This window comes from Gopherus evgoodei, chromosome 18 (genome assembly GCF_007399415.2).
Source record: "Gopherus evgoodei ecotype Sinaloan lineage chromosome 18, rGopEvg1_v1.p, whole genome shotgun sequence".
Lineage (NCBI taxonomy): Eukaryota > Metazoa > Chordata > Testudines > Testudinidae > Gopherus > Gopherus evgoodei.
Genome location: NC_044339.1, coordinates 12,871,035 through 12,887,108, shown reverse-complemented (window position 1 = coordinate 12,887,108; position 16,074 = coordinate 12,871,035). Strand labels below are relative to the sequence as shown.

Below are 16,074 nucleotides of genomic sequence, written 5' to 3'. Positions count from 1 at the left end.
TGTGTGTCTTGGCTATCTGAGTGAGTGGTGCTCTCTCTCCACATTCTGTGACAAGGATGGTGCAGGAGTTAGAGCCTTAAACTAGGATTTGGGTGGCCTGCATTCAATACCCTGCTCTGCCACAGACTTCCTGTGTGACCTTGGGCAAGTCACTTACCTTCTTAGTGCCTCAAGTCCCCATTTGTAGCATGGGGATAATAGCACGACCCTGCCTCACAAGGGTGCTGTGAGAATAAATACATTAAAGACTGTGAAGTGCTTTTGACATCCACTAATAGACCAACGTTGGAACACATTTGTAACAATACAGGTATGCATTATAGATGTCTCACCACCTAGGAATATAATTCAATTTCCTTATGGTCTAAAATCATTTTCCTTCAATGGGATTTTTATAGACAGCCAGCCTAGTTATTCCCCTTATTGTTATGGACTGTGATAAATTTACAGACGATGTGCATCTAATCATTTATCCTGTGCTCATTACTCTAGTATCTGAGGGGGCAATCCTGCTTCCACTCCTGTTTGAATTTTTCAGCACGAGGGTTAAGAAATGCAACTCTGCCATGAAACGCCTGGCTGAGATTATCTGCTGAGGATTCCAAAGCATGTAAGCACAAGACCACAACCTGCACAGATCAGGACTTGCTAGTCAATTCTTTAATATAGCCAATAGCCTGTTACATAAACACAATGTACATTCCAGGGTGTGGGCTTACAGCACCTTGTATGCACATCCAGAGTGCTGCAGGAGTGGGGAAGTCTACTTAGAACCTCACAACACACCTGAGGAGCGTGAATTTGACCATATTACTGCTTACATATCATCCACATCTACCATATCCAGCAGATCTCTTCATGTTTGCCTGCCAGCTCGCATTTTTTTGATGTGTTCCCACCAAAAGCAGAACTTCCAGCTGAGGATTCCTTTCTGGGACCAAGTATCCTTGAAATCAAGGCTTCCTGATCTTCTGGCCTAACTCATCACTGCATGGCTAGGGTGTTGGTGGTCCAGAGAAATGCTGTAATGGAAGCAGCAGTCAGCACTCTGATGCTCTGATTTCCTCTCTCTATCAACTCTACAGACCGAGCTATTTAAGAAGCAGACTTTAGAAAGGTAATGGTGCACGTTAGACTAATCCTGGTTTGTGGGCGTCTTTTAAAAATCTTAAATCGGATCCCCAACGTGGTGCCTGCAGGCACCATGGCGCCTGCAGGGGCATCTAAGTGCACCTGGGTACTGGTTGGCGGATGAGCAACGTCAATAGGCATCGCCGCCGACAACCTGCGTCATCCAGAGGCATCACCGCTGAAATACCGCTGAAAATCAGCGGCATTTCGCCGTCAACGCCTCTAGAGGACGCTGTTTTTCGGCGGCGATGCCTATTGACGTTGCCACTTGTTGGTGGAATTTCAGCAGATACTCGTCCGCCGCCACAGTCCTCCGTGGCTCGTCTGGCGCCCGCCAGACGAAAAAGGTTTGGGACCACTGCCTTAAATGAATATTTAAATGTTTATTCACAGTTGCCTGCCTGACTCCTGGTGCTGAATCTCAAAGCTTTTCTCTCTGCTGTCATGCTTTTTGCAGCCATTGAGCCACTGATTAGGTTTTAATGCACCGGGATAATGAAATGACTTAGCATGATGGTTATTTTGAAATTATTTTGACCTTTGTTTTCCACTTCTTCCCTAACTCACCCCATCCCTTACACAGATTTCTTAAGGACAGACAAATGGAAGTATTGTGAATGCTTCCAAAAGGCACCTCCGCCTTTCGCCAGCACCTAAATGCCAGATTGAAACTCATTGCCTGGGAGTAATTGCCAACCCATAACACCCCAGTTATCAACCCACCTGTGGCATAATTAGCAGGGTTTGGCTGAAGCTCCTATACAAAGTTTGAGCCTTTTAGATCTAATGCAGGTACTCAGGTGCCAAGATCTTGAGCTGATATCAATACCTAGATAGTGTGTAGGTGTATGTGTCTGCGTACTATTGTCCCATGAGCATAGGCAAGCCAGAATCTGCTCTCAAGAAACCGAGTTACAAATCCTATATGACTGCAACGACCTCAGTCTGCCATCTGATCTGATTGAGATTCATGCATATTGACTTGGGGTCTTAGCCTGACTTCAATGGGCTTTGGATTAGGTGGTTGGTGTGACAGTCACTCTTCAATAGTTCATTATGAAACCAGCTGGGATGCGCCGAGGATCTTATGGATCTTGAGAACCAGGCCAGAGGTTGTGTGGATTAGGTTCCCCCATCTAAGAGGGTCTCAAGGGGTTTATTCAATCAGATACATGGTTTCACGGGTACTTTAAAATGTGATAGGTAAAATGCTGACTTTTAGTGGGTGACAGTGTGGACTTTGGTTTGAGCACGTCCATGCATATGTTATATGCAATGCCTCAGTCTACGTGTCCATATATGTAAATGCACTGTTGTGTACACATGCACCAATGAGAATAATGACAGGTTTCAGAGGAGCAGCTGTGTTAGTCTGTATCTATAAAAAGAACAGGAGTACTTGTGGCACCTTAGAGACTAACAAATTTATTTGAGCATAAATTTTTGTGGGCTTCAGCCCACTTCATCGGATGTATAGAATGGAACATACAGCAAGAAGATATTTATACATACAGAGAACATGATATCCTCACATCTTCTATGGTTCATCTCGATTATCACTTCAAAAGTTGTTTTTCCTCCTGCTGCTGATAGCTCATCTCAGTTGATTGGCCTCTTAGAGTTGGTATGGCTACTTCCACCTTTTCATAGTCTCTGTATGCTTATGCTCAAATAAATTTGTTAGTCTCTAATCAGACTAATGGGAAGGTACCTTATTTAAAATCAGGGCTTTGGAATGGAGCCTGGAGCTGGAGTGCGGAGCAGCTCCAGAGCAGTGGAGCTGCAGGTTTTTGCCTGGAGCTGGAATGGAGCTGGAGTACAGCTCCAAAGCCCTGTTTAAAATATAATGTCAATGCAAGTCAGTCATTAGTCCTTCTATCCTAATGCCTAGAATGAGAAAGGGAGTAATTTTTATATATAAAATGATCACATGTCCATTTTCAAATTTCAGGACAGAGGTATTTATAAATATATCGAAGCCGCAAGGAAGGCTAAAAAAGTTAAAACAAGCTGTCAAGATTCTCTCCCCACTCTGAACTCTGGGGTACAGATGTGGGGACCCGCATGAAAGACCCCCTAAGCTTATTTCTACCAGCTTAGGTTAAAAACTTCCCCAAGGCACAAATCCTTTTCTTGTCCTTGGACGGTATTTCTGCCACCACCAAGTGATTTAGACAAAGATTCACCACTTGGAGTTCCTATTTCCCCAAAATATCCCCCTACGTCCCTTCACCCCCTTTCCTGGGGAGGCTTGAGAATAATATACCAACCAACTACCCTTAATAAAAGGACAGACCAGACCCTTTATTTTTAGGATGCTAAAATCAATCAGGTTCTTAAAAGAAGAACTTTATTATAAAGAAAAAAGTAAAAGCAGCACCTCTGTAAAATCAGGCTGGAAGGTAATTTTATAGAGTGATAAAAAGAAAAACACAGAGGATTCCCCTCTAGGCTCAACTTCAAAGTTACAAAAACAGGAATAAACCTCCCTCTTAGCATAAGGAAAATTCACAAACTAAAACAAAAGATAATCTAACACATTTCCTTGCTTTACTTACAATTTTTGTAATCTTAGATGCTTATTTTAGGTATGTTTTTAGGAGATGTTTTTTCCTGCCCTGGTCTCTCTCTCTCTCCTTCAAAGAGAGAACAAACAAAGAGAGCACAAACAAAACCTCCCTCCCTGCCCCCAACTTGAAAGTATCTTCTTTTCTTATTGGTCCTTTTGGCCAGGTACCAAACAGGTTATTTGAGCTTCTTAACCCCTTACAGGTAAAGGAGGGATTTTATGCTACCCTTAGCTGTATGCTTACGGCACAAGCGAAGAGGGAATTTCAAATGCAGTCATCTGACATTGAAGGTTTGAGGTGAAAACAAAGGCTTTTAATCCAGCCAATCATGAATTGCCAAGAACGGTACAACCTGAAGGATATTGCTGCTAAAGCAAACCAGAGCCGCGGGGGGGGGGGGGGGCGCAGAGGCCGCAAGTGGGACAATTTGCCCCGGGCCCCACTGGGGGCCTCCACAAGAATATAGTATTCTATAGTATTGCAACTTTTTTTTATGGAAGGGGCCCCCGAAATTGCTTTGCCCCAGGCCCCCTCAATCCTCTGGGTGGCCCTTAAGCAAACTATGACAAGAGAAAACGTTTATGAAAAATCATTAAGTAATCACCTGGGTAGATGCTGACGTGCTGAATACTGTACTGCACCTTGCTGTAGATTCTGGGTTCTTTACAGCTCTGATCTTTTCCTAGCATTTGAAGTCTTGTACAGTTATGAACAAGATGTCAAATCCAGGAACTGATTAGTCATTAATTTGACTTGTCCTTATGGAATTATATTTGCAATTTAATTAAAAAAACAACAATGAATATTACAATAAATTTGCAGTAAATTAATAAATAATTCACCTACTTGTTTCGGTGAGTATTTAATGCTTGTGAAAAGCACCAGATTGATAGGACTGGACAGAAACATCCTCTATGCACAGAACAAGTGCAGGATGAGCAGCAGCAATATGAGTTTCCTTTGCATTGCCCCCCCACCAATCTCAACCTTAGCCTGAAAGAATCATGTTTAGCTCCCATACCCTCACACATGCTCTCTGAGCCAACTCAGACTTTGGTCTCTCTGCTTAGACTTCCGGCAAGGGAAACCACTAGTGCCCAGTGTTTTGCTTTGTTGTGAAATACACACCGGCTGACCAGGAACTGGGCCGAAATCACTCGCTCAGAGGCCCTGACCAGGAAATAAGGGAAGTCAGCACTGCTTTCAGGAGGTGTGATTGCAATACCTGTAGACAGCTAGCTAGATCAAAGCTGCTTTGAGTAACAATAGTATTGAAATTGCATCAGCTGCTCAGGTATGTACTGAAGGTCCTGGCCCCTTCAACAGCCTGTGCTGCAGCAGCTTCTCTGCTATTGTTACTGGAGCGAGCTAGATGAAGGCTACCTTTGGTGTGCCGTCTCCACACTACATACCCATTGTAACCGTTTTTTACCACTACCAGCCTAGGCTGGATTCAACTCAGCGAGCTGGGGGTGCATGGGTCTGCCACCCACTTTAACCATCCTTTGTACTATCCAATCCATTCCAGTGTTGTTTTTCTGTCGGTTTCTCTTTTCTGATGTTCTATTTGCAGGGGCTTTCTCAATACAACTGCAGAATGTAGCAAGCACATGCTAATCCATTAATTAAGTTCCCTGAATTCTGATTTGAAGCAAGATAAACAATAGGCATGAATACTGAAGCTGTATACATCTGACCCACAGAATAAATACTGCACCTAAGCCTCTGTTGGAGGCTTTACATCCTCCTTTTCCCCCCTCCATTGCAAAGTGCCTAAAGGCTTTGCTCTTGGTCCCTTCTGGGATGGATCTCTGCTAGCTTCAGCCTTGGACATCCCTACTTTTGGAAAGTGGCCGACTTTCCATTCCCTGATTCACGCTCCTATCACTCTATTTCCCATATATCTGCCTGTCTTGAAAGCCACTGTCTGGTTACACTGTCGCATCTTACTATTAAATACATCAGGAGGCCTCTTTGTCCTGTATCTTTCATTCCACCACCATGCTCTTGAATCCAGCCTCAGTTTGCTCGAACTCTGAACTTGCAGTTTCTCTCACAACTTCCATGGCTGCTAGTTAGTCTCATCTGCACCTTCAGAACATCACTGGGAAAGGCATTTATTTAGACCTGGCTGTTGCTGAACTCCTTATCCTTGAACCAATCACTCCCCATCTCCACTGCTGCAATCTCCTCTTCTATCCACACTTCTCTCTTGACCCAGGGCCTAAGAACACATCCCTTCTATCACTTGCTGCCTCCATCTGAGGTGCTGAATTAGTCTCAGTTGATACCTTTTGCCTTACGGCCTTCCTTTACTCCTTATCTGATAGCAGATCCCGTCTGCAAGGCCACGTCCAGACTAGGTATTAAAATCGATTTTAGATACGCAACTTCAGCTACGGGAATAACGTAGCTGAAGTCGAATTTCTAAAATCGAGGTACTCACCCGTCTGGACGGCGCGGCATCGATGTCCGCGGCTCTCCGTGTCGATTCCGGAACTCCGTTCGGATTGATGGAGTTCCGGAATCAATGTAAGCGCGCTCGGGGATCGATATATCGCGTCCAGACTAGACGCGATATATCGATCCCCGAGCAATCGATTTTAACCCGCCGATGCCGCGGGTTAGTCTGGACGTGCGCTCAGGAGGGAGATGATCCACTGAGCACACCAGACTAGGAGAGAGAAACTCCTGAGTTTGGCTCTGTGGCCTATTCCAGAACTGAATAAGGCAACTACTGCACTTTATCATTAATTATCACCATTACTATTAGTTTAGAGCCTAGAGTGTAATGTTTCCCCATCTCATCTGTACAATTAGGTTGATCACACCCATCTACCCTGCAGGGCTGTGGCAGGGGTTAATTAGTTACTGTTTGTAGAGCGCTTTGAAGCTGAAAAATGCTATGTAAGGGCTATGTTATTGTTTCTATGAATGAAGGACTCAATACAAAACTAAACTGTATTGTATTTGGCCACTGGATGTCACAGCTGCTCAACATACAATACAGTATGGAGAGGGGACGGGGGACAGAAGTGCTTACCCAGTGACAGAGTAACAATGGCATTTCCAGAAATTGTTTTGTTCTGCATGGAGTATGTGTTTGTTAAGGGGTTTGGGAGTTTTTGTTTCTTTTTACATTGTTTTTACTGATTTTCAGAAATACAGAATAGCAGAAGTGCTTTCTCTACATGTTATACAACGGGGAGTCAGGAGCACTAGCTACAAGCGACACACAAATGCAGCTGTGTTGTCCCCCTGCAGCTTAACCATGTTCAGTTAGTTTAGAGAGATTCGTTACAGGAGAAAAGTGAAATCTAATTTCAGGCACGTTTACAAAAATCTGCAGAAAGAAGTGTGCTCTTAAGTCTGGTTAGCTAACCCGTGTTAACTAACCTGGGTTAAAACAGCACTGATGCAGAAACTCAGCTTTAAACTTGGGTTAGCAGCTCAAATTCAGCTCCAGATTTCCCCACTGGCTTTAATTCAAGCTGCTAACCTGAGTTAAAAGCCAAATTGCTGTGTCTTCACTGCTATTTTGACCCAAGCTAGCTAACTGGAGTAAAGAACACACTTAAAAAAAAATGTAGACATACTCATCATCTCCTTTTGCCCTGAGCAGGAAGGAAAAAGAGTGGGATGGTCACCAGCATGACCTACCCCTGGAGATGACAGGACTCAGTGGGTGACAAAGGGAACGTCTACACTGCAGTCAAGGAGTGTGAATGCAGTTTGTGTAGATGTACCCGAGCTGGCTTTAATCTAGCTAGCTCAGGTGCCACCAGCAAAGAAGCCCGGAGCAGCACATGCTTCTGCATGGGCTGCACATGCCCACCAGGGACTCTGGGTAATAACTTGCGCAGCTAGCCCACACTGAAACGCGTGCTGCTGTGGCTTCCCTGCAGTCAGGACGGCTCTATGTATTTTGCTGCCTCAAGCACGGCAATCAGGCAGCTTTTGGCGGCATGCCTGCGGGAGGTCTGCTGGTAACGCAGATTCGGCGGCATGCCTGTGGGAGGTCTGCTGGTAACGCAGATTCGGCGGCATGCCTGTGGGAGGTCCGCCGGTCCCACACCTTCGACGTACCCACCGCCAAATTGCTGCTGAATCCGCAGGACCAGCGGACCTCCCGCAGGCATGCCTCCAAAGGCGGCCTGACTGCCGCCCTCATGGCGACCGGCAGGGTGCCCCCCGCGGCTTGCCACCCCAGGCACGCGCTTGCTGCGCTGGTGCCTGGAGCCACCCCTATCTGCAATAGTACCTGAGCTAGCCAGATGAGATCTTTGAGACTATGGAATAGGCTCCTAAGTGAAGTAGTGCTAGGCCCATCACTCTTTAAATCATACAAAGCAAGACAAATTCTGCTCTCTAACATTGGAGCATCCCTAGACAATCTAATCTTTGGTTTTCTATAGCACCGATCACCACCATATCCAAGAGCTCCAGTAGAATCAATGGGTTCCTCTGAATTTACATCAGTGAGAGCAGAATTTGGCCAAGCACCTGAGAATATAATACAGGCTGAACCAATTCTGCAGTGACCATGTGGGCTGGAGGCTGGGTGGAATGAGTTGCCAGCCCTGAGGGGCTGTATGACCACCAACTTCCATGATTCTTGCAGATTAGTTTAAATACAGGAAAAACTGAAATGTAGGGCCAAATTTCCAAAGAGGCCTCACTGCTCAATATAAATAGGAGACCATGAAGGACCTGATTTGTGTGCAAGAACATGCATGTGGAGAAATGGAGGCCAGGTTGAACCTCTAACATAACAATAGTTTTGTTTCCCCAGAAAATTAAGGTAAAAATAAATCAAATGATTTTTTTTCAGCACAGCAATCTGTCTGGTTGCATGGCAGAGGCCTCTCCATGCCACTGTGTCTGTGGATGTTGTTGATATTTTTGCTGACTGGCCACGTTTTAGTAGAGCTGTTGCTTGCTATGCAGTAGGCAAACCTAAATGTAAACTAGCTGGCATCAGCTAAACTGAGATATAGCCTGGAACAGCTTAATCAGTAATGTCCTCATCTAAGCCACAGTTCCAGACTGCTGACGCATGGGTCGGTCCCAGGAAATATGGCCACGTTCACGGGGAGTCACCTGGCCCACATGAAAAGCGGGAGACTCCTAAATTTAAAACTATTTGTCCTGTTGCACCAGTTCTGATCGTCCGTCCGAGTGTGTAAGTGAAACACAGGCATTTGTATCATGTCCCTGCTTGGAAGCACAGACCTGACCCCATCCTCTTACTTCCCAGACCACCACTACGCAGCGCTCCGCTTGCAGCTGCAGACCCTCCTCATAAGTGGAGTGACCTGCCTCCCTCACACACCCCACCCTTCGCACCCCCTTCATACCTCAGGGATGCTTCCCAAAAGTCCATGCAGCCTTGTGAGGACCCTTCCTCCAAACTCCATTCAGAACAACAGGAATACATATTTCGTGCCCACTGCTTAATCTAGAGCCATGGTTCTCAACCAGGACTTCGTGTACCCCTGGGGGCATGCAGAGGTCTTCCAGGGGGTACAGCAACTCATCTAGGTATTAGCCTAGTTTTACAACAGGCTACATAAAAAGCACCAGCGAAGTCAGTACAAACTACAATTTCACACAGACAATGACTGTTTATACTGCTCTATATACTATACACTGAGATGTAAGGACAATATTTATATTCCAATGGACTTATTTTATAATTACATGGTACAATAAGAAAGTCTGCAATTTTGCACTACTAGTGTGGCTGTAACACTTTTGCACTACTAGTGTGGCTGTAACACTTTTGCACTACTAGTGTGGCTGTAACACTTTTGTACTACTAGTGTGGCTGTAACACTTTTGTATTTTTCTGTCTGATTTTGTATGCAAGTAGTTTGTAAGAGAGGTGAAACTTGGGGGTACGCAAGACAAATCAGACACCTGAAAGGGGTACAGTAGCCTGGAAAGGTTGAGAGCCACTGATGTAGAGGGAGAGCAGGGAAACACCATTCGCTTTCGAGAAAGGTCCACAAAACGCCCTGCCTTCCTCCAGTCTTCCTCATTCAGAACAGCAGTTTCTGGACAGAAGTGTTTCCTACAATGCTAGCCCATGCAGCCTTTGCAGGCATTACTCCAGGGCTGGGATCTATCCAATCTGCAGCTCCCTTGGCTGGCTTTCTGTTTTTCACAAACAGCTGTCAAGAAGTATGAATATTTTACTCAGCCTGGCTCCAGCAGGAAAAACTCTGTTTGAAGAGGCATTAGCCTCTATTAACAAACACTAAACATCCAGGATGAGGGCAATCTGGTTGTCTGGAGTCAAACAACTAGCTCCTGGCCAAATGTTCCTCAGACCTGGGACTGATCCAGCAAACTCCCATTGACTTCAGTGATTGAATATGTGGTGTCCTGGACCAAAGGGGCACTACTGAAGGATATATCTATACTGCACACTAGGCCCAAGTCTGTGGGGCTTGGGGACCCGAGTTTTCCAAGCCTAAAGTTGAGCATGCACACTGCACTATAAACCTCTTGGCCATGCTAACAAGCTCACACTGTATGACGCAGACCTTCTGACTCAGGTCTGTGGCTCCACCTGCATCCACATTACAAAATGACAGGGCTTTGGACTTGAATTTCAGTGGGGTCCTAGAACCCAGGTTCTGAGTGCTTGCTGACATGAGTCAGATTGTATGCATACAGAACGGGGGCTTGGGTTCAAACCTGAGTCAAAGCCTGGGCTTGATGTGCAGTGTAGACATAAATGTAGATGCTGAGTCAGCTGCTCCAGTGCAGGATCAAGGCTGCTGTGTGATTATATACATTCCTGACTGGTAAGAGGGATAGGATAGTTGCATTGTCAAGGATGGGTCTGAAATTGGAACCTGACCTGAGTTCTTGAGCTGCCTGAAATAGAAGCAGCATCCTGGCTGAAGCTAAATTTAATGGATGGTACAGAGTGAACATAGGGAACAGATGGAAATAAGGAAGGACATTGAAGCACGGGTGTCTGGATGCCAGGTCTGTGGGGTGAAAGGCTGATTTCCCTCTCTACTTTGTGGGGCTGGAGTCTGTATAAATGCATCCAGGGGCAAGCAGCCTGCCTATGTACCAAAAACATGCTAAGAACATTTATGCCTGAGCTATCTAGACATAGAATTTGCTGTTGACTAAATTCAAGTGTCGAGATGGGCCCAAAGCACAGTCCTGCCAGCTCCAAACACCCGCAGTCCTTTGATAGATGTTTGAATCGGAATTTTGCTACTGCTTCCTGTTCAGTATTTTTTTTTTAAATAACTGACCAAACTAAACCCCCCAGCTTTGAATACCTCATAACTTTGGCTCCAAGCCATGCAGCAAAGGCCCTCTCTCATCAAATGTATCATCAGTTTAATATCTGTTACCTCCTCTAATGGGGGAACTAAGTCCTCTCCTTGTAGGGGATGGCTCCTAGGAGCTAATCATTCTTCTTCATCTCTAGTTACTCCATTGCTGTAACAAGTCAGACCATTGGTCCATTAAGTCTAACATTCTGCCGGTAGAGACCACTACCTGATGCTCCAGAGACGGGCAGAACCTGCACATAATGGACTTGCCCGTCTGTGCAATGCTTTATATAGGTAGAAGTTCCTTCCCTACCCTTGTGTCAACCAGCTTGTACCTGGAGCTTGCGATCTGAATATGCTTAGCATGTACAATTACAAAGGTTTTGTTTAAGATGCATCTTCAAAGCAAATGTTGCATTGATTGAGCTGTAGGGGGCTAAAGTGATATTTAGGGCAAAATTTCTTTCCACCTATCACTGTCCACCTGTCCTTTAGACACTAGAATTTACACCTGGAATCAGCAAAAACCCAACGCCAACATTTTCAAAAATGGCTACTAATTTTGGTTGCCCAGCCTGAGACCCCAGAATTAAGGTTTGATTTCTGGAGTTGCCAAGCACATGCAGTGCCTGCTGATTTCAGCTAGAGTTTTAGGTGTAAGTGGGCATGGGATGTCTTAGGTTGGGCTCCAAACAATGGAAGTTCCCACAATTAGTGGCCACTCTTGGCGTAAACTGCTTGTTTGTCCTCCCGAAAACTCCAAGTAAATCCTGCAGCTTGGGCACTGAGCAGAATGGCTCCATGTAACATGAATTCACCCCACTTCCAGCAATCCTAGCACCAGCACAAGCTTGCAATTGGCTTCATTTCAAAACTTCTGTGTAACCCCTAGAGAGCTGATCAATAAAGGGTAGGTTAGGGAAACAGATTGTTCCCAAATAACATCCATGTTCAATGCAAGTCCAGCTGGGTGACAGAAGAGAACTAGATAAATTCATGGAAGTTAAGTCCATTAATGGCTATTAGCCAGGATGGGTAAAGAAGGGTGTCCCTAGCCTCTGTTTGTCAGAGGATGGAGATGGATGGCAGGAGAGAGATCACTTGATCATTGCCTGTTAGGTTGACTCCCTCTGGGACACCTGGCATTGGTCACTGTCAGTAGACAGGATACTGGGCTGGATGGACCTTTGGTCTGACCCAGTATGGCCATTCTTATGTTCTTAAGGGATACTTTGGTGCAGAAGTGACCTCTTGGCTAGTTCGTCCTCAGATGTGGTCCTGTGCGGAATTCTGGAGCGTAAACAGGTATAAACCGCTAAAATTTTTCCCTCAGCTAATTCCAAGGACTATTTACCCAACTGGATACACAAGGATTATGAAATGCATTGCAGGACATGTTTGATTAGTTCAGTCCTTACACAGTTCAGTGCAGCTGTCAGTATAAATGACTTCTTGGGGGGACGGGAGAGGGGAAATACACATCTGATTAAATAACTCAATAGTTCAGCAGTTCCCAAACTTTAAACACGTGCTGTGTGGGATAAAGAAGCAGGAAGGCCTTTTAAAATTAACTATTCATGGACACACAATTAGATTAAAAACAAAACAGCATTTCCCATTTTTCAGCTTGATGCAAGCCCCAGAAAGCCAAGTTTAAGTGAAAAATGCAACTCCCGTACCTGTTTTAGCTGTGGCTTTCTTAAGTCATCACTGCTAGGCAGCGCAACATTACTGAAACTGGCAGAGACAGAGAGGGCAGAAGTACTGGAGATTTTATTGACATGATCTATCTAAGCACCTTCAATGTAAAATCCATTGCAATAGCAAAGTCCTTAGTGGATTTCATGGAGTCTCTGGCATTTCTCCCTTTTTGGGAAGAAACACTTCTTGCAGGAGGCTCTGATTTTATTATTCATTTTGGTTTGGGGAGATTATTGGTAGGGGTTTATTAGGCAGGGAGCAGGTGCAGGTTGCCAAGGTTGTTGTTACAACATTAGCATAGTCTAATGAACAGGACTGCAGCATGGCAGACAGGAGACCTGTGGTCTGTTCCCAGGTGTGCCACTGACTTGCTATGTGACCTTGGGCAAATCACTTGGGGCCAGATTTTAAAGGTATTGAGGCACCTAAAGATGCAGCTAGCCACCTTAGTGGGATTTTCAAAAGCTCTTTTGGTACCCACAACCCGTAGATTTTAATGGAGAAAATCTGGCCCCAGTGTTGGGGGCTGAGCACCTGTAGGTCCCATTGATTTCAAATATAGCTGTGGATACTCAGCACCTCTGAAAATTAGTCCCTTAACCTCTTTCTGCCTTAGACTCTGTGCAACGGCTCTACTTTGAGCTCGGAGGCAGAAGAACATTAAGTGTTAATATTTGCAAGGCACTGTTGTGTGGAAGCTCACATCCCTGCTTAGTGGGAACAGACAGACAGGAAAAGTGGACAGAAAAGTATACATCAAGTGCATGTCAGAAGGTTGAGTAACCTTCTGTTTCATTAGAACTACCAGCCTCTGCGAGTAGATCAATAAAATGCTTTAGCATTTGTAGCTGGCAGCTCACGTAAAATATCCTGGTGGGGGGGATTGTTTCAGCAGGAAGGGGAGAAGGATAGGACAGATAGTGGAAGGACTGGAATTTGAGTAAATTGTTATTTACACTTTCTGGGATTGTCAAAGAAATGCATTGCCCAGCTTGGTTCTGATTTCAGACACTGCAAGAGCCATGAGGATTCCAGCCACCTTGCTGCACCTGCTCCTTGTGCATCTCAGCGCCTCTCATACAAAACACTGGACGTACAAAGGTAATGACTACAAGCAAGCAACATCTGCTTTTTAAATGCTGCTGGCTCCACCAGGCTGCTTAAGACAGTCACCTGTGGTTGGAGCTAAAACTTGGCTTTTCAGCTTGTCTATTAAAAACAACATGACAGCTAATTTATTTCACTTCATTGATGATCGTGTATCTTAAACGTGGTTCTTTTCTCTGCCAACCTTCTCGATTCCTTTGTGTGATTGGGACACATGGTCACACAGAACAATAGGTTGCAAACAACGAGAAAAATCTTTACAGGGCTTTAGAATAAAAGCTGACCTTTTGCTGAGCCTAGAAAGAAAAGAAGAGCTTTCCATTTAGATAACTGCTTGCTCACTATTTTACTTTCACAGCCTGCGGAATATGGATACAGAGGCAGCAGGTTGCTTGTCTGCATATTTGCCCTCATGTGAAATTTTGCTTAATTCTTTTCAGAATCTGATTCAGAATCTGTTGTAGTTAGTCAATGGGAGCCTTTCCACAGATTTCAATGGGCTTGGAAGCAGGCTGCCACAGTGGGGGGAACTAAAGTTCTTGATTTAATTTTTTTTTAAATTGCAGTTAGCACACAGGGCTGCTTACAACAATTATCTTCAAAATCTTTTCACCAACATCTCCTGATCATCTGTGCTATTACTTCACTGACGTACGTCTGGGAATTAAGTTACAGTACCTGCAAAAACTGACTTTCCCAAAGTAAAATGAAAGAAAAGATCTCAGATGTTGAAATAGGTTTCTAACGATTCAGTAACAATAAATACATAAAAAAACATTGGGCAGATGCTGAAATATATTTTAATTGTTCAAAGCTATATTTTAAAATGGTTAAAAAGCCAGGCCATCACCCTGTACTGTTGAATTCTCAGTGGGAGATTTCAGCAACAGCTTAAGGCTTTACCTTGGCTGTGGTAGTCTGAAATTCTGACTCTGAAATAGATCAATGTGCTGTAATTAGCAAAGGGAACTGCTGGAAAAGAAAGAATGGATTTCCACATTGATTCTAAGCCAGAGCAATGACAGAGGATGTAAAAGTGCCATAATGTCCTGAATACAACAGTACAATGAGAGCAAAGAGCCTCAAAAGATTAAAGCAGTGCTTAATTATTTGGATGGCACTGGGGTTGGGGAAGGTGTTAAATACTTGGATTGAATTGAAGTGGAAATTTTATTTCTTTCTATATTAACAAAGAAGGAATTTTAGTTAGTGATTTAGAGTAGATGAATGGCATACCAGGGCTCCTGGGTTCTATTTCTACATCTGCAACTGACTCATGAATGTGACAAGTCACAAACTCCCCCCATCTGTTTACCAATGTATAAAAAGGAATTAATATTATTTACCTACCCTAAAGAGGTAGTGTATGGTGTAATCAGTGAGAATAAGTAGGTCTGTGATCCTCAAATGAGAGGTAGGACTGAAAGTGCCAATTCTTATTAGCAAAGCATTGACCAGTTGCTTTCTTAGCAGAGAGCATTAAAGGGACCAAAGAAGCCCTAGACAGCAAGCTAGATGAAAGTTAGGAAAAAAATACGCAAAAGGTTTAATTTATTTTAAACTTGCTCTCCTTTTCCATGCTTTATTTGCTTGATAGTGCCTATATAATTAAAAAAAAATAAGTAGAGAATTTGCTGACAATCCTCTGTGGGCCCCCACCTTGGAGAAACTGATTGGCTTAGCACTATTCAAAGCTTTCATTGTAAAAGAACCCAGACTTCATGCCTCTGGCCCCTGGAATAGATATAACATCACTGTCTGTATAAACACCACTTCTATTTCAATACAGATTCAGCCTCCAGCCATTAGTAGAGATGGGATATTAGGGGGAGGCAGGTTTTCTGGCAGGTGGTGCCGTTGTCATGCAGCCAGAATGATGCATAGTGTCACGCTAGGGAAGGTAGATCAGTCTTTCAGGCATGCAGTTTCTGGCATTATAATAATCAGAGAGGTATGCTCTACAGCCCTGCTGCTGAGCAAGGAATGCCAATGAGCCAGCAGCACTCATGCCACTTTGTAAGAGCCTGCTCTGCTTCTCCTTGGCCTTGCAGCAGGAGAGCTGGATGAAATGCACTGGGGAAAGCACTTTGCAGCCTGCGCTGGCAAGCACCAGTCCCCCATTGACATTCAGAAGAGGAAAGTGAGGTACAACCCGCAGCTGATGCAGCTCGAGCTGAGTGGTTATGATGGACCCTTGCAGGGAAACTTCACCATGACCAACAACGGGCACTCAGGTAAGCAGCAGGGGCTTGTCCAGCTAC

The 16,074-nt window shown here is 44.6% G+C and overlaps 1 protein-coding gene across 1 annotated transcript in view; it reads left to right on the top strand.

Annotated features, from left to right (window-relative positions):
• Nucleotides 1–761: 761 nt before the first annotated feature.
• CA6 (carbonic anhydrase 6) overlaps nt 762–16,074 on the top strand; it is a 40,683-nt gene continuing 25,370 nt past the window's right edge. The window contains exons 1-3 of the mRNA XM_030537617.1: nt 762–1,117; nt 13,715–13,807; nt 15,865–16,047. Coding sequence (XP_030393477.1) covers nt 13,729–13,807; nt 15,865–16,047 — 262 coding nt within the window. The 5' untranslated portion in view covers nt 762–1,117; nt 13,715–13,728. The remainder of the gene's footprint in view (nt 1,118–13,714; nt 13,808–15,864; nt 16,048–16,074) is intronic.